Raw genomic sequence first — 23,640 nt, 5'->3', positions numbered from 1 at the left:
AAACAACCCAGATTTTATGGGGAATAGTCATTGTAAAAAAAAAAACGTTCATCTTTAATTTCATTTTCACTCATTTTATTTTTATTTTTAATTATAATAAATTGTAAATAAGTGCATTTTGGTTTTTTTCTTTGAAATTGAAAGATTTTAAATTATTATAACATTACACATTTACCAACTAATAATTATAATGCAAAATTCAACCAGTGGAGATAATGGATGGATGGAGAGTGTGGTGCTGTATTTAAAACTCCATCTCCCGTCAACCCTACGATTCGTGTGACGTCAAAGGTACGCGCCTCAGGAATACAAATTGAACGGATTATACCTTTTGCAGAAGTTCAACTGTGCCGTATTGTCTTTTAATATTCGTGTTTATATTGTTACAGCTTTTGGTAGGTTTTTACAGCTTTTACCTACTGTAGCTGTTGGCGGTGCTGAACAAACACTAATGTTAATCCAGTTTCCTACACGTAAGTAGAGTTTACGCTAACGGGTAACACACACAAGACATAGACATGGCCTATGCGCTTATAATGAAAATCCTGCATCGGAGTTTACAGAAGACGGCGACACAGTATGTCATGCAGACATGCAAACTCACTCAGGTTCGATTCATCCAAACACGCACGGCAGTGTCAGCAGTACCAGCACTGACCTTCCTCAGAAGAGTCGAGCTTCCCTCCTATGTGCTGCCACCACTGAGCTGCTTCGTGCATGTACAGACACGGCGGGGTATTTCTCTGGATTTTGCAGCCAGAAATAAAAGCAGCCCCGAGGAGAGAGATCAGTCCCTTTCCAGGTATCAGAGTGGGAGCCCAAAGCCTTCAGCTGCACAAAAGGGTAAGCAAGGGGCCGAAGATATTTTACACAGTGCCAACGCAACTACAGGCATTAAAACAACTTACATTCAAATTCATGAACAGTTGTTTTGCTATAAGCATATTGGAATTTAGGGTAACACCGAAGACCAAACATATTTTAAACTTTTGCCCATCAATCTACACCCAATAATGACATACTGAAATTGTTTTTAGAAGTTATTATATATTTTTGAAAATCAAAAACTGACATTTCTCCTAGAATTGAATTCAGTATCTTCAGTCATACTTTGTAGAAGCCACTTTGTCCGTTAATGGAGCTTTAAGTCTTTTTGGCAAAGTCTTTACAAACATCTCACATCTGGACTTGGGCAGTTTATCTCACTCCCCGTGACAGATCCTATTTAGCTTTATCTGCCTGGATAAGAGGTGTCTGAGAACTGCAATCTTCAGGTCTCTACACAGGTTTCTGTGGTGTTTAAGTCCTGCCTTTGGCTCGGCCAATTAAGGACAATCAGCTATATTATTATTAGGGGATACAAGTTATGTTGGAAAAATAAACCCACAACCTACAATAATAATGTGTGCAAAAACTAAACATGGAACATATTTATAACCATTATTTATAATTATTCATCAAAATTAGCAACCACAAGCAAACATATATTTGTGTGAGATACATTTATTTTAGAGCCACAAAGAAATGTTGTTTTTATAAATTTTGACTAGAATTGCTACTAATAAATAATTCTATCCCTGTTCTTTGAAAGTGAAAGAAGCTGGCAGAGATTTCACCTACTTGATTGTTGTACTTATCGGGCTTGGAGTTACAGGTGACCACAATGTTGAGATTATAAGCTTTCGTTTGCCATTGCAATAAGCAGATCATTATCTCATTTCAAGTCAGACAACATTTAAATGCTTTGTTCTGCATGCGTTTCAGGTGGTTTGTTATATGTGGTGTTCCAGGAACTGTTTTCTTCCTCAAGTCCAAATAAAATCTATGGGAAAGCCTTTAACATTGTCAAGTCACACCCAGAGGTAAAAATGAGATCACAGGTTGCAAAAGTTTCTTACTCTTTAACAATTCATCAATCTTAAGACAATGTCACAACAAATTGCACATGACTATACAGTATAGCACACAGTGTACACAGAATGTATACATTTTAAAATAGTGTTTTTGGCGTAGTTACCTATTCTGAAGTTGTTTAATAAAAATGTGTTAAGATTATGTTGCTATATACATGTGTATGGCAAAGGTTACTATTACATTATTGCAATTCTTGCAATAAAGTGCACACATCTATTTATTGTTGTTGTTGTTAAAACAAAGGTTATCGGTGCATTTGGAGAGCCAGTCAAGTGTTATGGGGAGACTACCCGTCGAGGAAGGAGGCAACAAGTGAGGTAGGAATTTAGTGACTGTGAGCATTGGAGAAAAACAAATGTCAAACGGTCATATGCTTTTATTTATTGGATCAATATGAGATAATAACACAACAGTCTTCAGTCAAATCACAAGTAGCAGTGTTAGATATTGCATTTGTATTTTAAATAGATTGTGCATTAGTGAGTACATGTGCTGAAATATTACAGTATTTTTATTCTGTTTCTGTTTCCACGTTAGTCATTTGGAGTACTTGAAGGATGGACTGAAGCATATGAGGCTTAAATTTTACATTGAAGGCTCTGAGCCAGGTCTCAAAGGAACTGTACATTCAGAGTCAAAAGAGGTTGGTATTTCTAATACAACTTATGAAAGACCAAAGGTCAATGAAATGTTGACAGCCGAAAAAAATAAATAAATAAATAAAGGTTTAAGCAACTGCCAAAACACAGATAGTCTTAATATCCATCAAGTTATGACTTTTTGATCCTAGAAAATATCTAATTTGTCAATTACAGGATCCTGAAACTGGAAAGTATGTATTTCGTTACATATTTGTGGATGTAGACACCTACCCAAGACGAACCATCATTGTGGAAGATAACAGATAATTACAAAAGACTGAGCCACTCAGAGGTGTTGTTTTGCAATTAGAAAAATCTCTTAAAAATGTTACTGGAGAAATAGCAGAGGATGTAAATTTGATTTATTATTAACTTATTTTATTTTTAACATCTGCAATGGTTTGAACTTTATCAGTGAAGAGGGTTGTAAAGCATTTTCCTCCACAAATACAAGTGGCTCAAAAACGTTTTGTTTGATTTTCTAATTATTCTGCTACAGGATAACAATAATTAAGCAATGACTTGAAATCAGTGGTTCTTAACATGGCAATAAAGATGTGACTATGATATGTCAAATAAGCAGATATACAAAAAAAACAACACAACAAAACAAAACAAATTTTGTGGACACTAGTTTTCAACACGATTGATTACAGCAGTGCCCACTAGATGGAAGCAACGAATCAAGAGACGAAACAAGCCGATTTGACCTTTTTATAGAATTTTATAATTTACATATCAGTTATATGTTTCTTGATGTGTAGTTTTAGTAACTTTTAAAGTATAAGGGATAAAAAAAAAAACTTTTGTGTAGCCTTAAATGTATGATTTTATACATCGAACATACAGGTTATACATGGAAAAATTGGTCTTTTAATAGCTTTTTTTGTTTAGTTGGTTTTTTAAACATAAAATGCAAGTTTAAATTCATAATGTTTTTTTTATTTAATTTAATTTTTTTAATGTGCGTTATTTGGCACCATTTCCACTCTGTTGTCCGACGACCTTAATGCTGCCTTCCAGGAACCTTGGACATATGCTAATGCTTAGAGAAACGCTATTACTTATTGTGTGGAAAGACTCGTCTCCAGAGTTTTGAGTTTGTTTATCATTCTGCCTTTCTCACCTTGAGACTTGTTAATTTTATCCACGTTTGACAAGTATAAATGTACGTTTTTAAAGCAGTACCGTTGTTTTGGCTTTCATAAATAATGTTAGCGTTTAACAATCACATTTGTTGTATTTATTTTTTTTGTTGAATGTGGGTTTAAAAATCGTCTTCACGTTAGGCGTCGAGCACCATTCGACAACAATTAGTGATGCATTAACGGGAGAACACTTCCCTATGCAAACACTAGGACTCTTTCACTTTTCCTCTAACTACTGGTTCGGTACGTGAACGCGCACTCGTGCTACAAATATGGACATAGCTGACAGTAACGGCAGCGATTGAACGCAAATGTAACTACCTTAGAAAGATTAGGAGGAGCAATTTACGGGAAGCGATGAAGGCAACAGTGCTGTGAACGCCGCCCACTTTAAAATGAAGGCAGCATTAAACACGGGCATGCTAAGGGAGTTAGCGCCAGCTAAAACTTAAGGACTAGCGTTAGTAGTTTTTTCAGTGTTAACAAGTGTCCTGCTGAGGAACTAAACCGTGAACGTGCATGTCATACCTATAAGGGATGTTCACAAAACAGGCCAGTGTACGTTTTTCTGTCCGCATCGCTTGTGCGTGAAGCTGTGGCCCGCTACACGTTAGCCTGACGTTAGCTAAACCAGCCGCCGTCTCTGTTGGTTTCTGCTCGCATCGCATCACATGCCTGAAACGACGGGGGACATGGCACGTATCACCAGCGAACTCAGAAGGTCGATGTAAAGTAAGTTTAAAATCATCCGTCATCTTTTGAGTTGAGTTTTATAACTATTCTTGGAGCCGTCCTGCTAAAGTTGAGTGTGTTTTAAGTTGACGTTAGCGACTCAGTCTAGTTCTGGTGGTTAGATGCACCTTAAAAACATATACATAATATTACTCTAATTAATACATAATGTAAAGCAGAGGGTCTGGCATCTTAAGTACAATTACCAAAGTGTTAATCTTTTCAGGGAAAGGTCTGTGTTTGGCAAGGGATCAGCAATTTGCCTCTCAGATATGAAAACCTCTACTAAGTGATTGGCACTTTAAATGACATCAAAAATGGAGCTTTACTGGTACATGTAAGTAAAACAAATGCAACTCTAATTACACCACACTTTGTTTTATTAAACATTTCCTAACTAGTCCCATGACCCCTATCTACTTTACAGAGTCGTCATCATATTCATCATCGTCAAGATATTTTTCTATGTGTGTTGGTACCGATCAAGACAGAGGCAGCTGGCAGCATATCTGAGCAATCCACGCAATGCTCAGATAGTGATTGTTGGAGGAAGGGCCTACCTTCATCAGATGTGCGAGAGACAGAGTGTAAGTAAGAAAATACATTGAAATTGTTTATGTAAAAAATACATTAACCAGCTAGTCTTTTGTAATCACAAGAATCCCAAACATTGCTATTTCAAGCATGACATGGTGATCGAAACAGGTAAAAACCTACAAGCAGTCTGCTGTGTTGAAGGGTTATAGGCCTGGATGCATCGGGTTGTCTCACAAGATTCCTTATAAGTTCTCTGTAACACTCGTGATATCTTTCCTGTTGCAATTTCCCACTTGGTATGTATATTTCACTAATTTAGTTACAGAGCAAGTTGCTTAATTTTAGCTAAAGTAGCTGCAGAGCAAGTATGTTTAATCTACCTTAGTATTCAGTGAATTTTAGTCAAATAAATAAATACATTTTTGCCTTTGTGTAATAAGTGCAGTTTGTCTTGGAATATGGCAAACTAGTTGCTGCAGGCTGAGGGGAGCAGTCGTCTTTCAAAAGTTGTGTAAAAAGTGAACTTGTTTGAACAAAGGACTTCCCACAAATATTGCATTTTGCAGTTGTCGACTTTGGAATGTATACATTTTCTGACATGTTCATGTATAACTGCATCACTGGTATTCATGTCTCTTTTTTTGCTGATGCCCCTGGTGTTTAGAAATGTTAAAACATTTTTGTGGTTGGGTCTACTTGTAAAAATGCACTGGTTTAATAAAGAGTTTCCATATCAAGGCTGAAAGGTATACAGAGTGGAAATGGTAAGAGAAGTCAAATGAGGGCAAGGTACTTTACTGCTCTTTTGAGAAGGCATGTGGTTTTCAGTCAGTCACTTTCACACCAAATAGAAAGACATGCCGTACTTCCCATTTAGCAACATGTTGAATAAGTTTGCTGTTGTGCATTAATAGGTGCACGTGAGATCGGCATGTACTTGTGTACGTATATTTACATTTTTCGGTGAGGTTAGTTTGACCTTGTAAATATCAGAGAACTGACCACGCAGCTCAGAGCTTTGACAGTTCTTTAAAGTGGGAGGGGGCCCGTTTTAAGCAGGTTTGTAACATTTAATGCTGCCTGTGGGGATATTTATTTATTTATTGATGGATTGATTGATTGATTGGGTGGTGAAAACTTCGCCAGTTGAGACACTGATGTCCTTAGTGATGCACAGCTGGCTTGATATTTTGATAAGTTTGTGGGTTTTGGGGGCTGTTACTGAAGTCATAACTGTATGTTTGTATGGAGTCACTTCTGCGGGCTATGCTACAGGTTTAGACCTGTTTGTGATTCCCTTAGGAACTTTCTGCTTTACTGACTGTAAAAAGCCTGGAAGCAATATCTGTGATTCAGACTCTTTCCAGAATATGCTCAGTGAACCATAAAACAGGGTTCTGGGATGAATTTAAAGACTTCTTTCTAACTTTTTGACCACTAACACACGCTGCAAAAGATGGTGTATGAATGAGAACACAGTTTGACTAAGAAATGTCCTTTTCTGTTAATCTTAATACTACAGCTTTTTAACTTTTTTTTTTTTTTTTACTGTAGTTAGTTATGAGGCACAAACTGTTTTATTTTCTCCCCAGCATTCTTTGGAATACTTGTGCAACAGGAAATGCCTCAGTTGTTAAAAAAATAAATGATGCAGTTGAAAGTCAGATGCCTTTTGGCCTTGGGTTTCCCCAACCAGTCATGGCATCCTGTATGCTATCTGATTTGAGAGAATATCCAGTCCTGCCATTTTTGCTGTCCTTATCAGACATAAATATACTGGGAAATTGTACGTAACAATGTCAGAAGCCCTCCAACCTGTGTTCATCTTTATCTTTTTCCTATATAGCTTTTACCTGGACTTAATTTTTCCTTGACCACAGACTATTCGTTTTGCTCTCACTTCCTCTCCTGCACCCTTTATTTTGTCCTCTGAAATTTTGTTTTCTACTTCTCTTCATTTTCTCTTCTCCCTCACGTTCCCTCTGGCGTAAAATATTCCCTGTTTAGATTTTAATGGAATGTGTACAGGGAGGTCCTGCGGTCATCCATAACCCTAAACCCTGAAAGTTCTCTGGAGAGAGGCCAAGACAATTGCAGTTCTGAGGTTTAATGATTCAAATAAATTCGGGGAAAAAGTCTTCATGCAGTATAACTCTCTAAGTAAAGCATGGATGCCCCTGAGAGAAACTAAAGAAATTAACAGTGTATTAGAGTATAAGGCCTCATCTTAAACAGTATTCTGCTGTAATGTGGTGGTTTAACAATGTCTTTACAGGAGACAGACCCCAGGACCGTGGTACATGTACAACTAGGCCATGAGGAAATAAAAGCGGAGTAATTATCCTGTAACTCTATAGGTATAGGTTGTTACTCTCATAGGTATTTACCTTAAGGAAATGGTGTGGAACATTTTAAAGATGGTCTTGGTGGCTATAACTGTCGACCCACAATCTGGGTGAAATTTGAAACCGTGTGATTATGCTGTAAGAAAGGGGGCCACAATCTATAGCTCTTGTTTCCTAAAATGTAACTTACAGATGTTTCCTTTTACTCAGGTGTATTCTGTGAGATGGATTGTTCAAACAAGAATTGACTCTAAATGCTTAGTCTTGGTTTTAGCCCTGCGTTGTACCTGTGAGAACTACATTCTCGCTCTCGCTCTCTCTCGTTTTGTGGTTTGGTGCATTTATTGTCATCACTTCCTTTCACGCCCACAACAGGCTGACAATATTGTACTAATTTAGACATCAGTTAGAAAGGTCAGTAGTCTGTCATCGCCCACAACTCTACACAATCGGTATTTCCCTTCTTCCTTTTACTGTTGCAATTAGTAAGCTAACGAGAGCTTTTTTGGAGGAAGTGCGTTAGATGAATGAATCTTTTAATATTTAAACCTCAGAAAACAGAGAGGGCAGGCCTGCGAACTTTCCTCTCCTAACCTTGTCATTCTTTGTCAGACTCAAAGCCTTTGTGCAATAAAAAATAAATACAATTACTGTTTCACAGTCTAATGTACTGTTTGCAACCTTTGCCTATTTATGTGATTAACTGGAGGCATCTCTCTGCATTTTGTAAAAAATTACCGGTGGGTTTTCCATGGTTCATTGGGTTTAGGGATAAAATGTTCCATGTTGGCAGCCTGATGTTGGAAAACATGTTTTACCTCAGAAGTGGTGTATATATAGACGGGCATCTTGTCCCACCTACAGTTTATCATTAATCTCTAAGAATATCCTTGCTGTTTATTTAGTGATGTTTATGCATTCTTTGTTTTTCTTGGCCTAAAACGAGGTAAAAAGGATCATTGATGCATACGTTCAATATCATCACAACAAGCAGCATTATCAACTCTAGAGATGTGTACACTAAAACCAGCCCAATTGGTGTCTTAGTAGAGTTGTTTGTACTGGTGACTGTGTTTGCACTTGTCAATACTTCTGCTTTCACTGTTTATCATTAACTCCCTGTGTTTCCTTCTCTCTGTAGCAAACGTCTGTGTGGCCCAGTTGGTATGGTGTTCAAGATGATCTTTCTATTGAAGAGCCCTCCGCAGCTTTGCCACCAGCCGCATCCTTTTCCCACCTGGACGTACCACCACCATATGACTCAGTCTCTGAAGGTACCAAACAATGACATGAACACAAAAGTATATAATGCTTCTGGTGCTGTCGTTTCCTTATTCATTGAGGAAGTTGACTGCTACTTCATTTTTATATTTCCTAATCCACTTCTTCATTCATAACTTCCTCTAAGCCACAGTTCCCTTTTTTTTATTTTTTTGTCTCTCAGCTGTAACTAAAACAAATGTAAAAGATATTTCCTTTTGACTCATAGCACCCGATGAATAAAGGAAACCTGGTTTTATTCTGCCCACAATAGAATTCCTGTCACAACACCAACTTTGTAGCTTTTGATTAGTGGTTCAGCGTCAGACTTCAGCAGTTTATAGAACCACCTCAAAACTAAAATGGGTCATGTATGAGTTGCATTCATTGCTGTTTACATTTACTTCCTGTTGGAAGTGATGGTGGAAATATCCACCATGTTTCATGACTGATTACTTTTAGCATGGTGGGGATTATGAATACAATGTCTGCAGTCTATAGGACGTTGTATGTGGCTTTCCCTGGGCAAGACACTGAACCCCCAACAGCTCATCACCATCCCCAGTTCAGGAAGGTGGTGTCAGGAAGGGCATCCAGTGTTAAAGGTGTGCTAAATCAACATGTAAGCATGTGAACTAATGATCCGCTATGGGGACCCTGAACTTATAGGATAAGCAGAAAGGACCAAAAAAACAAAAAAAAAAAGCAGCAGCAATAACCGGTATTAATAATCAGCTGGTTTTTTGCATCAGTTGGTCATAATGGAATCTGATCTTAATCCAAACTCACCGTATAAACAACGCAGAAACAGTTACGAATCATAATTATTGCTCAACTGACAGGATGAAGTTTTAATGTTGGTTTGCTTGAAGCAAATGCCATTTTTACACCATACTTGGTTGTACTGGCCACACAGTTTTGACACTTCTAATTTCTCACTGTTTAAAGAAAACTTGTTTTAACTGTGGACTGACGGATATCTAAACTCTTAAAGTAATTCTTTCCAACTATTTGCAAATCAGTAATATAGCTCTAACCCACTCTTTGAATGTTGTTTCTTGTGATTTCAATTAAACACCATGTTTGCTTTCACTGTATTAATTATCTGTGCTTGTAGTGCACGTTTCCAGTCTTCATCCCTCCTTAAGACCACCAAGAACAAGACTCCAACAGAATCATTCAGTGATGGCCAATGTCAAAATTTATGTACCTTGCCTTTTTAGGGCGTAATTGTCATAATGATCATTTTAGGAAATTTTGAAAATGAGGGGGAAAAAACAATACAGAACACATGTAAACTGGTAAAGAGAAACTTTGCCATAAGAGGAACATGCACTTGTTTCCTATCATCAATACACGGAGGAGGCGATTCAAGGTTTGCAGTATAATGTACTGTACGTTTTGTGGCCATTTACTGTATATATTACCCCTTTTATTTCTAAGGCATCTACCATTTGAAACGCCATCATTGCTCATTGTTTATTCCAGATAAACGTAAGATGCATGTAAGAGGCATGAGGAATTCTAATGCAGGTCTAGTGTCAAATGTGTGCTAGTGCTTAAATTCTTTTCAACAGTGGACTGACATTTTGACCTGTCTTACCTTTCAGAGGATGATCTGAAGCCCCCTCCCTACAGCGAGTGTGCTCGTGGTGATGAGACCGAAGCCCCTCCTCCCTCCCATTACACTCCTCTCATTCCTGCAGGAGGAGGTTCAACTAGTGTAAATGAACCCCCACCCCCTTACACACCTTCTCCTAGTACACAAGACAGCCCCATATGTCACAGTGAGTCCCAATCAGAGAGCAGGTCCACTTAATCAGTCCTTTATGCCAGATTGCCTTTTCCATGCACTGCCTTTCTACCTTCAACCTCAGTGATCGTTGCCAGCCTAATTCTCAAAATATGAGAGCAGAAGTTTATTTGGATGTGTGTGTGTGTTTGGTGGGTTTTAGAACCAAGTTGTTTTTCTACTTTGTATTGTTTAAAAACAGCAGTCATCTGATGAGTTTGGCAATAACGGATGACATCAGCAAGCACGTGTGCCTCAGACAGGACAGCAGAACTTGACTCCTAGCTATTACAAGGATTATATCGTGGACCTCTCGGCAAGATAAAGATGAGCAGGGAGGGCAAGGCTTTAAAGAGTGTTCTGTTTTTATAAAGTTGTTTCCTGCTTTATGTCCAAGGACTCTTCCTTTCACAGATCAAAAATGACTGACTCATATTAAAGACATCCCTGGGGAAATAACTAGATGCTTGGTGGCTTGATGTTTTTACTGTGGGGCCTAGCTTTGTTTGGTGCGTTCATCTATAGGCATTGTTGTGAATACAGTGACTAAAAAAAGGTGTGATAGAAAATTCATAGTGTAGTCAGTCTAAATAGGCTTTGGGGCACCGTGTACATTCATTTGCATACTAAATAAATAGCTTCAACTTCTTCAAACTGTTATTACTTTCAATGCTTCGTTAATACTGCACATGTTATGTGAAGACAAAGTATAACGACTTGATAATGGATGATTAATTGTCTCAAATAACCTCATTAGCATCGGTGCTCTTGTTTAATATATCATGGTGATTATACTGGCACATTAGGCAATTTAAGTGCCTATAATATCTATGAATGGAAGTGAGCGAGGACGAGCGCAAAAGGAGAACAAGTTTAGGAAATAAATGAACACTTACGACAGAAGATGAGGTTGTTCTCATGTTGATTTATCACCCTTACATTTGCATTCTTTCTGTTTCTGTACCTATATGCCAGGATGCAAGGTTTCTGTAAACATCAGTATGAATTATTAGTTTAGTTTTTTGTATCTTAAAAAGTTACAAGATGTTTTTTTTTTTTTTTTCAGGCTCAGATCTTAAAACTCTAGTGATAAGTGGTTGACCCAGCTGTAAGATAATCTGATTTGATTTTGAATTGTATTGTTAGCTGAAACCTTGAACTTAGAAATATTCCCAATGACGAATGTGTTGAAATCATGAAACAATACAGGGCTGTGAGCTGAGGTACAAAACATTTATGGAATTAAATGTTTTTACAAAGTGAAGACTAACCAAAACGGAATGTATATTTAACAATGGTTTATCTTCCTTGTAATCACGGTAATCAAGCTACAGACTGGTAGAGGTCCACCAACTATTAGCATTTTATTTTATCCACCCCAAACCTTTTTTTTTTTTTTTTTTTTTTGTGTGTGTCACTGCATTTCAAATATGCCAAACATAGCAGAGTCAGCGGATCTTCTGAAATAATGCCATTCCCATGTTTGAGCCAAAAATATGATCCGTGTACCATTTCTGGGAGGAAAAATAAAAAATCAGAAGAAAATCAAGCTTTTTTTTTTTTTTTTGGTCATTTAGGAAAATAGTAGGTCTTGATTCAGAATTTAAAATGTAACTGCAATCCTTGGTATTCTGACAAATTAAGGAGCATCTATCACAAATTCCTTTTACAAAATCTTTGCGTTGTATTTTTATTTTTTACAATCGGAAGGGTACAAAAGACTGTAAGGTACAAATCTGAATGTAGCTTTGAACCATGTTGACATCACCAACATAGCAGCGGCATGATGGTGACTGACAACCTAAGACCACAATGTTCCAGGCTTCTGCTGTAATCAGTCCCTCCAGGAATTTGTGATGTTACAATTGCAACAATTAATTCAACCCATACCCCTTGAGTTTTGTTGCAATTTGAAACATCACAACATGCCTCACAGTTGTTTGGAAAACCTGTCATGAAATGAGACATTTTAGGCTGCAGCAATCGCAAAAACGTCTGTGAAATCCTGGAGGGTCTGCGTAATATAAATCACTTAATGTTCATTCCCATGGTAAGTGACATATCAGAGGAATTAATTTTTTTGTCTGATTCTAGGATATATGTCTTCTGTATTAAACTGTTGTTCATAATCTTGCAACCCTGTTCTTTCTTGTGTGAACAGTTTCAGTACACTGAAGCTCTGAAAGCTGAATAGTGGTTACCCTCCCTGTTTACCTAGTTTTATTGCTTTTTGAGTTGAGCCATGACTGGCCTGTGATCTGTCAAGGGCGTACCCTGCCTTTGGCTCTAGCACTCCTGTGATCCTTAACAGGAAAAGCTGTTTAGGTCATGGGTGGTTGGATTGATGGTTTACCAGTTCAATTACCTTTAAGGCACGTGTCAGTGATACAAATGTAATATTATTAGTTTATTAGTATTAGTATTAGTATTAGTATTTTAAAATATTAGCACTAAATGCTCACACCTAAGAAAGAATAGCTGCTTTATTTTTAACTTTGAAAAGCTCCTCTTAAACCTCAGGCAGGGTGCATTGTATAAACCTATAATTTAGATTGCTCAAATAGATTTGAATGGTTAAATATATTCACACAAGCAACAACGTTTTTTGATGACGCCTTCGATATAAACTTGTTCTTTATTTGCAGACCATTAGGAAGGTAGGATAAAAATTGTGGAGGTAATATTTAGAGAATAGCATCCAGTGATTAATTGGCTTGAGGGAAACTGGCAGGAAGATCAGTGATCAGATGTTATGGCATCAGAATTGTTAATGGATGTTTTGTGCAGTGTTAAACAGCAGAAACTTCAAGAGTAACCTGCAGAAACAATGCTGAGTTTTATCACAGAGCTCTTTGTTTGCATAGCACGTCAAGACACACACACAGGAAAATCAAAGTTCTTTACATACAGTAGGCAAAGATCGGCATTATAGAACCATTTTATATTCTACATTGTTTATAGATCTAGACTGTGTTGGGCCTCCAAGTCCTTGGCAGATGTAGCACGTGGGTAACAGAAAGTAAAACAGGCTGGCAAACTCTCTTATCCTAACTTAAGGCAAAATTCCATCAGCCATAACGTGATGTCTGCGGTTCCAAAAAACAATCTGTTAAAAACTAGAGTGCAATTACATGAAGGATACAACTAATGCATCAAATGTTGAATTCCAACAATCTGCTCAATCTGTCAACTCTGCTTATTTCTGTAAGAAGGGCACAGAACAACACTGGGGCCTTCAAAGACTCTGTCAAATACATCAATGACGTCTTGTTTCAGTACTACTGATAAACTGTTCATGCCGTTTGGTCGCCCACAATCACAGCTATGACACTTCTTATTTACTTCTTTACTCAGGAGACTGTCAGTCACGGTTAGTTTATTAGGTTTTACTTTTTCAAAGTCCTTCTCACAGTTGGTGACGTGTCCCCAGAGCTCTGACTTCCAGACCAAAACAATCCGTAGAAACCTTCACCATCTACTCTTACAGCATCCGTCTTCCACCATCCAGGCAGATTGTTAGACGATGGGCCCAGTGGCCATCTAGTGGCCATTGCCACCCCCGGTTACAGTCTGTCCACCCCAGGCAGCACAAAATGCTGGATCGGTCATTATTGATTTAGACAGAAAGATTTTTTTGACCGCAGTTTCACTGGCACTCAACTGGTTGTAGTGGCCTTGTCCCACCTACTCTGCTTTCAACACACTCTGCTGTAGTCTGAGGGGGAGATCAGAAACAGCATGGGGCTGGGTTCTTCTTCAGGGGGATCAAACAAAAGTCACTTTTGTCTGAATAAACACAATCAGCCAAATACATTTTTATTGACAACAACTGTTTAACAATTGGATGCATTTTAGTAACGAGCTATGGGGTTTGTATAAGGCTGGTTTAACTGTCAGGAGCACTAACCCTAAAGAGACGTGCAAACACGGAAAAGAACTGTTTAAAGCCAATATGCTATTTACTGGGCTCATCTATAATGATAAATTATCTTCTGTTTATGTTGTAAACTTTTAAAGTCATCAGTGTTTCATTTTTCCTAAAAGTGCAGCTTTTCTTGATCAGTCTCTTAAAGTCGAACTCTTCAGTGCTCATTACTGTTCTGTTTTTAGGGAAATGCTTATAGGACCAATGCCTTTGCCTCATGATGTCAAATTTTCATTTAGTAAAAGCAAGAACTCCAGCATATCAGATGAATTTGATTTTTGTTTGAGTGGCAGGAGAACTGTTTTACCAGGATTAAATTAGGTCAAATAAGGGCTAAAATAACCACATTTAATAACCACATGTGCTTTTACAGACATCTACATCAGATGCATAGATAATATAATAGAAATATTAATCATGTTTCGTGACTCATTAATTTAACTTTTTTATAATTGTAATTTTGTGTTCAAATGTTAATACTGGGCAGTAGTATGTACATACAGTTACATACTTTGGCAGTATTTTGTCACTGCACTGCAGAGAAAGTGTATATACTGATGTTAAATTCTATGTACATACAGTTTGGCCATAAGCTATCGTTTTAACATGGGTTCACGCTTTGTAATTCTATGATGTGCCACTAGAGCGCACTATTGCACCACATGTTTCTGAGTAGTTTGCACCTGTTGCTGGCTCAATGTTCCGAGTGTGAAATAAGAACTGCATCTGATTGATATCACCTCAGTATAGATTGATGTATTTTATTACATATTTTAGTGACAGAAAATAGCATTGACTTTTGCTCCAAAGTTTTATACTTTAGATTGGAAAAGTAATTGGGTTTGATCAAGATCAATTGTTCAGTCTCCTTTTGGAATATAGTGCGGAGTGGATACTCAAGGACATTCATTTTTCATATCTTAGCCTCTCAGCTGCTGCATCACTAAGCTGCATACAAATAAGCTGAGCTTTTGCACTTTGTATACAGATAATTACAGACCTTTCTGGTAAGCAAAATACTGTATGTGATATGCTTGTGATAAGACACCAAACACGTGCAAAGGGAAATGGCTGAGCATAGGCAACATGCATAAAGTGTACACTCATTCTTATGCCTGTCTGGAATTTATGTGTAGACATGACACACGTGGAAGCAGTTATTCAGAAATCACTGAAGTGACTACAGGCCTGATTTATTAATTTATGTATAAATAAATCTTGTGTCACTGTTAAATATAGTAGGAGAAGCACTCTGTTTGTCATTCCTCTATGCAGTGCACTGGTTTTGCTTTGAGTAATTGATGTTTTCTGGGGAAATATTTGCATTTTGAAATACAGGCAGCAATCTATCATGTAAACCGCTTTACTCATCATTACATCTCAGCATAAACAGCTGTATAATAGATACCGTACAAAACACTCTCCTCAAGGATATTGACTGAACCTCTTTCAAGATTATTGAGGTCTTCAAGGCCATTTGAGAAACAGAATAGATGGCTCAGTTACCCTCTGTCTGTCAAAGATAAATTGCTTTTCCCAGCCTTGCATATATGTGCAGTACCTATCAAATGACATGTATTTTAGTGACTGTATGAAAGCAGTGGCCATGGAGAAAGTCACAGCTTTTGAATTCGGCAAAAAAGCCACATTCCAGGCCTGGGCTGGGATGGATAAGATTTCAAAAATACTTGTGTTATTGATTTCCCACCTCAAAGTCATTTCATGTGAGGAAACCACTAGCCTGATCAAAGTTATTATTTCACCCCATTTCAATTTTTATCTCGCTTTAAATTCATTTGGCATTCTGGTGCAGCAACTATGTAACAAAACAATAGCACAGGCCTTAATGAGTTTTGCAGGTCATTTAACACCTAACACATTTCTTCTCTGCACCGTCATTTTTTTTTTTTTTTTTTTTTTTTGTCTTATTCTGCATGTTTGGTTCATTTTTATGTTGCAAAACATCCAGTTAATTACTTTTTGGAACGTGCTGTCACAGTGTATAAAACAATGAAAAATATGGACCACTTCCCTCATAATTACATGTAGGAAGCCGTGCTTAGTTGATACGTTTCAGGTGGTTAACATCCCTCTGGCATGTGGCCTTCATTGTCAGATCGTGCTTGTAAAAGAGAAAATAAAGTTGGCGGTTATAATAGTAAAGCATAAACATAAATTTATCCGCTACAGAGTGAACAGAGAGAGTGGTTTCCGACCATGCATCTGTCCCGGAGTGCAAAGTATACAAACATTAACATCTGGTCAAATATTGTCCAAGATTAGAAAAGCACAGAGTAAGAGGAGTCAACACAGGAGTGTGACATCTAGATCCGCTTTGATCCACCCATTGGGTAGAAACCTTACAAATCAAATTATCGGCCATAATCAGATTCAAATTTGCATATAAAAGCAGCACATACACATACTGCTAATAATTAGATCCACAGGTCCTACAAAATTTGGCTTATGACTCTTTACAGAAGGGTCTGAGTGGGACCCTTGTCAAATTCCCAAGCAATTATGGCACACAGAGAATCCCCCTCCAAAAGCATATGATGATTTTATTGAAATAAATGAATCCATTCTCCTTTCACCTGCATCCTTCCGTGGCCCCTTGGATGTGTCCACTGAGCCTTTGGAAAGGCAGGAATCGTAGTTTGAGAACTATGATGATTCATCCTAAGGTCTCAGTCAGATTGATGTATCAAAGAGAAGTACTTGTACTTTTGTACCTGAAGTGAATTTTAGTCAACTTGAGTAAAGATTGTAAGTGATACTTCTGTAACTTGTGGGCAAGTCCTTCTATTTTTTGGTACTTCTGCCACCTCTAGAAAGATCTAAACCAACATTGGATTACCATAACAATATTTACAGATATTCATATTCCCTAGATTGTGTCACCACATAACTTTCCTGAGCCTATGGCATTTTCTCACGTCCCACCAAGTGGGTGACCTTTTTTGGTTTTTGTTATTGGATGGACTGCCATGAAATTCAGACCTTCATTGAGAAGGTGAATCATTTTTATGACTCTCTGACTTTTCCTCCAGTGCCACTAGCAGGTCAAGGTTTTTACTTATCAGGTTATTTTTGTTGACATCTCCTTGATGGACTGGGACAGAAGTTTACACAGACATATCTGTTTATATGCCTTGTATCTAGACAAATAAGAAGCTCACTGCACATTAAGACGAGACAAAGGGCATTTCTTTGATTTAAATCAATTGGCCTTCACAACCTCACTACTACTAATCCATTACATACCCCAATATAGACAGACTAGATTTTCAATCTAAAACTTGTTTCAGCTACTTAGACATAAGATTTTCAGTTGTGGGTTTGCTTCACACAGAGTTTTAAAATTCTGCTGTCCATACTAGCTTTCATCAACATCAAAAACATGATAACAGGTTCATCATTTCTCCTTGGCCTGCCACTTTAGATAGAATCTAGAGGGCAGGGACATGCCTGCCCCTGTGTCTGTGTGATGACAGGATAAGTAAGGATGTCTGAATGTCAGGAAGGAAGGATGAGCACCTGGTGCAGACAGACATGTGCTGGAGCATAATGATGTGGCAGACAAGATAGCAAGTTGTTTAATTTCAAGAATTTTATTATTGCCTGCTTGATATAATCATCATTCATTGTCCTCAGGACCTATTCTTGATTACTCTAGTACTCACTAGTGCCAGTAAAAGGCACAGACTGGTGCAAATAGTGCACACTTCCCCCAGAGGTAATTTGCTGTTAACTGGAGGTGATATGTTAAACATTCTTTTTAATATATGGGGGGGTTCTCCAAAAAGAAAATTGTCATTCAGGCAAGTGTGTGACTCATATTCACCACTGGCTTCATCTGAATGATGAAAGGTGGAAATAGAAACCTGCTTCTCCTGGAGGACCTGCAGCTCTCCTCAGCGTTAGCCTGTGAAGCAAACCATTCATTTATCCCCCTGTTGTTGCTTCAGCAGTCAAAAATCAGCTGAGCGTTGTTGCAGAAACAGTCTGAAAATATCTATTTGACTTCCAGAAATGTAGTAATTCTTATCTGAATTCAGTGTTCCAAAGTGTTGCATTTGCCCTTCAGCGTTGTGGGTTTGATGTGACGTGTATTGCTGCCTTTTTTCTCCTACCACGAGTAGAAGTGTGTCAGCTCCTTGCAAACAATGTCTCTCAGCTTGTACAGTTTGTACAAAAACTTCAATGAAGGTGCAGCGCAGATTGAGTTTTTCTGGGAGCTGTCAATAGAGAAGACAAAGACCTGGAGTACACACAAGATTCTGTATGTGTTGTGCATCAGGTGAGAGAGGCAGCAGAGAAAGGACCAGTCTGTAACTCTGACCACATGTTAATTTGCTCCTTTTGCCTGTTACGTCGCTCACCTGCTGTCCCAAACAACAACTTCCAAATCTCTTTGTAAAAAAGATGCCGTCCTCATCTGCTGCCCAAGCAACGTGTTCCCGTTTATCAGCTTAGTGAGAATTTACATTTTAATTGAATCTTACGTTTGAGCCAAACTATACATGCTGCGAAACTGGAGCCCCTTCAGAGAAACTTACAGGCAGAGTCGACTCAAGTTGACAGTCAGTCAGCGCGGCTCACATTGACTATGCAAAAATCAGCATCATGTGCCAAGATTGCTCACGTTGTCATCACTAGGAATATCCTTGGAGTTTGTCTGTGTTTGTGTGTGTGTGTGTGTGTGTAGGAATATCATAAAACTACAGCTGGACTTTGTGTTTGCATATTTACACATCAGCTTGTATGTAACTTAATGAGTTTGTATATGCCAGGATTTTTCATGCTGCTCTTGCCAGGGACATGCTTTGAAAGTGTGTGCGAAGACAGCAGGGATTTAAAGTTAGGCTCAAGGTGTGTGTGTGTTCGGAGATCGTTCACAGACCAGCGCTCTATCATACTAATTAGGATGGACATGTCCACTCCTACACACACCTCCTTTGATGTTGCATGTTGGCTAACTCTGCTGATGTGAGAGATTCTGTCTAATAGGAGATAAAAAGATATGATTCATCAGTTTCGATCTTTGCTTGGTCGACCTTTTACATCTGTTTGGAATATTTTTCCAGACAGAATGTCGGTGCATTATATGGGCCCCTAGTTGATTTTGAAATGCTTTGTGGGTGAGTTTACATAGTAAAGCTGTGACTAAATGTTTATTTTAGCTGCCAAAGTTCATTAAAGTTTGTATTTCATGTTTGAAGATTAAACTTGATGTATTCCTTAGTGACCACAGTCCTTGGGGAAAAAAATTGATGCAGCTTTGTGTAAAGCTGGAACTAACAATTATTTTTAGCACTGATCATAATCTATTTATATTGTTTTTTCAGTATATGAATTGTTTTTCTTAAAATGTCAGAAAATAGTGAATTTTGCAAATCAAAAATACAAAACCTTAGAGAACATCTCTTTTTTTGTCTTAAAAGAAAAAACAAAGAAAAGGGGAAAAAAGTGGCAGATTGATCTGGAAGCTGGAAGATACCATTTCACTTTATTTCCCCAAACTGCCCTCATCTAAGTTGGTATCTTCCATCGTCCCACTGACCAAAACACCTGATCCAGGTAATCAGCTAAGGCTATTGCAGGGTTAGTTGGAAAACAAACATAGCAGGGGTCCTTGAGGACCAGGATTAGGAACCCCACTCTTCGAACAAACACCACCATCAGCTCGAACTGTGCTTGTGTCTGGTGCTAATTAGCAAATGGTATCATGCTAATCAGCCTTGTCACTAAATGTTCACGTCCATCATTTCTGATTTATTTAATCCTTCAAGCCTTGCATACCTGTATAAACTAAAGAAAAACGAAGATAATTAAACGCACTACTCACTTGGCACAGAGGTGAGCCCCATACAGTGGCTGTCGCAGCACTTCTGTCATGAAAAACAGCAAAGTCCCTGAGCAGTACACAGGTGAATACCCCCCTGCTGCCAGGATAAAGCTACAGAAATTCAGACATCTGTATGCTTTTTTTGAAGTAACGCTGCCGTTTGGGAGGTGAATGACAAGTATTTGTTCACCGTCAAAACAAACGTGAGTACTAATGTTAGATTGCTGGTGTTGCTCGTGTCACTGTAATCAATGTTCCCAGTACAGGACAGTAATTTCTGGTCAGGTTCACACATGATATATACTAAATCAAAGGTTTTAACCAATGTCAGGTGAAGCATTCCTACAGCTTAAAAGACCTCCCATTGACAGCCTGGAATGCTATGAAGAGGAGGGACTGGAAATAATTAGTGCACCTGTATAGCAGGCTTATGAGAAGTGTATTCACATGTAGGTTTTGTACATATAGACTTTGTTACCAGCACTGCATGCAGTACCATGGTCTGTGTGTGGAACAAAAGTAAGTTAGAAAGTAGGAAAATACAGTGTTTGCCAGCACACAAAAGCCTTCTTTTGGCCTTCAGCTGGGTGTTACAATGAGACTGACGTCACATTAAAATGATCAACAGGACCAGAAACCAATTTTTGTTTGTTTGTTGTCAGATTAATACCCGTGCTCTTGTCCCTTTTACACTGAAGAGTTGGAGGCTTAAACCATTACAGTGCAATTAAAAGGCTTCTTTCAGCTGTTATTTCCAGCCTTCACTGAAGTGCAGCACATTGTAACATGATGAATAACTTCTGCGTTATCACATTGATACAGCAAACCTGCAAAGTCAATCACATGAATGCCCAAGCAAGTTCTTGAAAGATGTTGTTAGGATTCTGACTAATTGCATCTTGTCAAACCTTCCACTCTGCACGCTTTAACTAGAACAAAAGAAAAAAAAAAGTTAGTCTCTCTCTTTTTTACCATCAGAATGAAAATAAAGTTGTGGTAATAGATGGTTAGGACATTGTGACTTAAGCAGATTATGTTTTGGTGTGACACTGGAAAAGTGTTATCACAACAGTAAAACAGATAAGAGTTAATTAACTGATAATGGCACTCTATTCACTGAGATGAAAGTCTGAATAGACATAAAAGAATGGGAGTCAAAGAGAAAAAAGAACATTATGTAGATCTCAAAGAAAAGCTGATAATTTTATTCCTCCTTATTAAGCTTCACCTAGGGATGGCATGAATACCAAGACCGCTGACTAACCTTTATCACAGCTAATACAACAAAGGCCTAATCCAGGATGTATGAATTTCATCTCGTCTATTTCTATAAAAACTGCACAACAAGCTGCATGGACCAAAAAAACTGCACTTGTCACATCGTATCCTTTTGATTTCTTGATGATGAGCATATTTATTCAGTCCTACTCTTCTTGGCATAAGACAGCAGAGCAGATCGATAGCAACAGCCCCACAAACCCCAAAGACGTTCTGTTATGGGTGGAATATAAACTCCACGAAGAAGGCAAGAAAAACACTGTCCTTCCTACCTGAATGCGAGGCATTTGATCAACTTTACAGCTGGGCAAGCTGGGGGGTTTTATCGGCTCTATCCTCCTCTCTTACAGATGAGAAACAATGTACTTATTCCATTACACTGTAAATCCAATCTCATGCTTCACGCTCTGTAGAAGAGTAGTAGAAATACCGAATGAATGAGATTGCATGGGGAAATGTTGACACAAATCCCACAATCCCGAAGGCGGTGACAGTCGGTCACTAGGGTACAGTTGAGGGATACAGAGTAATTAACCAATCGATTAAGGGCTGATGTAGCTGTTATGGCTACACATGTATTGCTGATATGAGAAGTGTGCATTGGTTCGACAAGGCACCAAAGTTGGGTTGTTTATTCCTTTTGTTGCCAATTCCAACCAAATGGCCTCACTTGGGAAATTCGTGCCCTGTCTGAGATAAAGTTTTGAAGCATACAATTAAAAAATAATTTGCATTTTACGGTATAAACCATAGACTTGTGTACATAAACTCTGCTGCTTTATAACCACCAAGGGAGATAGAACACATTATGGTCTGAACGTGAATTTTGGTTTGAGAATGAAGAGCTGTAGGATCCCAACATTACTGCTGTTGACTCTCCTAGACATCTGATGAACGCTTAAATTAATAATGCATTGTGAGGAAATAAATATTTAATTCTTTAAATCTGGTGCAAACAGCTTGTAATATTCACTGATCTATCTCCTGCATGATTTACACTGCAATAAAATACCATTAAACAGCCCAGAAGCTATATGGATATCGCTCACCAAGCCCAGAGCAGCACTCGTCTTCCAACACCAGTTAACAAAATGTCTTGTAAATCGAACAGTCACCATTAGGTGTTAAAGACTTCTGAGGAAGTTGATGAATGACTAATGCTCTCGAAGCTGCTATTACCATAAAAACACCTGCTCCAAATCTGATGTTAAATATTGTAAAATTAAAAGCAGGTGTTAAATGAAAGCTCCAATCATTTAACAAAATCAACACCTACACTAAGTGATAACACATACTATTGTATGATAAAAAAAAATTTTAAATTTGATTGATGCCAAAGGTATTTATTCAGACAGGCTCTTTCAAATCAAGATTTCCACAAATTTTTAGCTACTTCAACAACTATCAGAGGGATTGGCATGGAATTTTACCAACATTCATGAACCTAAAGGATTAATATTTAAATTAATCGCTTTTTTCTTTTTTTATTTTACTGAACTATCTTATTTATTGGATGAACTGTCAGTAATACGTAGGGAAGTTATTTAGGGTTTCTAGAGGACGGTTGCTAACTGTTTTCACTTAACCTATTAAATATATAAACTGCTATGTAAATTTGCTCAGACATTCATGATTCCTAGCTTTTTTCTCCCATCCGGTGTTTGGTCCTACAGGCTCTTCAACACCAGTCTTTGTGCTCTGTGTAAAGAAAACACATCCAGTGTGCCAATGAACATCTGCCCAGTATGGACACAAAAGCAGGTGTCATGAGAAACCTACATACTGCTTACACAATGCTTATGCCACAGTTTGGGTGTAGACACAGTGGAAAAAACAAAACATGGCACCAGTTTCTACATTCATTGCAAACTGTGCAAAAGTGACTTGATTTAGCCTGCATCTGATGGGTTTTTTTTTTAGCTTTCCTCTCAGTTAAATAGAAATGCTGGTAAATGCAGAATGGTGGTAAAAATGCTGGTAAATGCAGAATAGTACTCAAGGTTTTCCTTAAAAGTTTAACTGGCTTTGAGTTTTATAAAACCTCCAAATATTTTCTGGTGCAGTTTTTTACTCATTCAACAAAGCTCAAACTCTGACTTCGTGTTGCCCGCTAGCGTGGTTGGAGGCTTTTGTTTAGATTCTAAATGCGGTATTCACCCTAAATTTTGGGTGTTTTACTCTCTGTCAAACAGAGTATATTGTACTTAAACAAAAGCCTCC

At 38.0% G+C, this 23,640-nt stretch overlaps 1 protein-coding gene across 1 annotated transcript; it reads left to right on the top strand.

Moving 5' to 3' along the window:
• The first annotated feature begins 272 nt into the window (after nucleotides 1-272).
• timm21 (translocase of inner mitochondrial membrane 21) lies at nucleotides 273-11,017 on the top strand. The gene is made up of 10 exons (XM_067486008.1): nucleotides 273-843; nucleotides 1,592-1,654; nucleotides 1,765-1,862; nucleotides 2,158-2,231; nucleotides 2,452-2,557; nucleotides 2,730-4,435; nucleotides 4,662-4,772; nucleotides 4,863-5,022; nucleotides 8,459-8,591; nucleotides 10,188-11,017. Exons 1-6 carry the CDS (start codon nucleotides 519-521, stop codon nucleotides 2,820-2,822), a joined length of 759 nt encoding a protein of 252 aa, XP_067342109.1. The 5' UTR covers nucleotides 273-518; the 3' UTR covers nucleotides 2,823-4,435; nucleotides 4,662-4,772; nucleotides 4,863-5,022; nucleotides 8,459-8,591; nucleotides 10,188-11,017.
• Nucleotides 11,018-23,640: the final 12,623 nt, after the last annotated feature.

Source organism: Channa argus, chromosome 19 (genome assembly GCF_033026475.1).
Source record: "Channa argus isolate prfri chromosome 19, Channa argus male v1.0, whole genome shotgun sequence".
Classification (NCBI taxonomy): Eukaryota; Metazoa; Chordata; class Actinopteri; order Anabantiformes; family Channidae; genus Channa; species Channa argus.
This window is presented reverse-complemented; position numbering and strand designations above follow the sequence as displayed.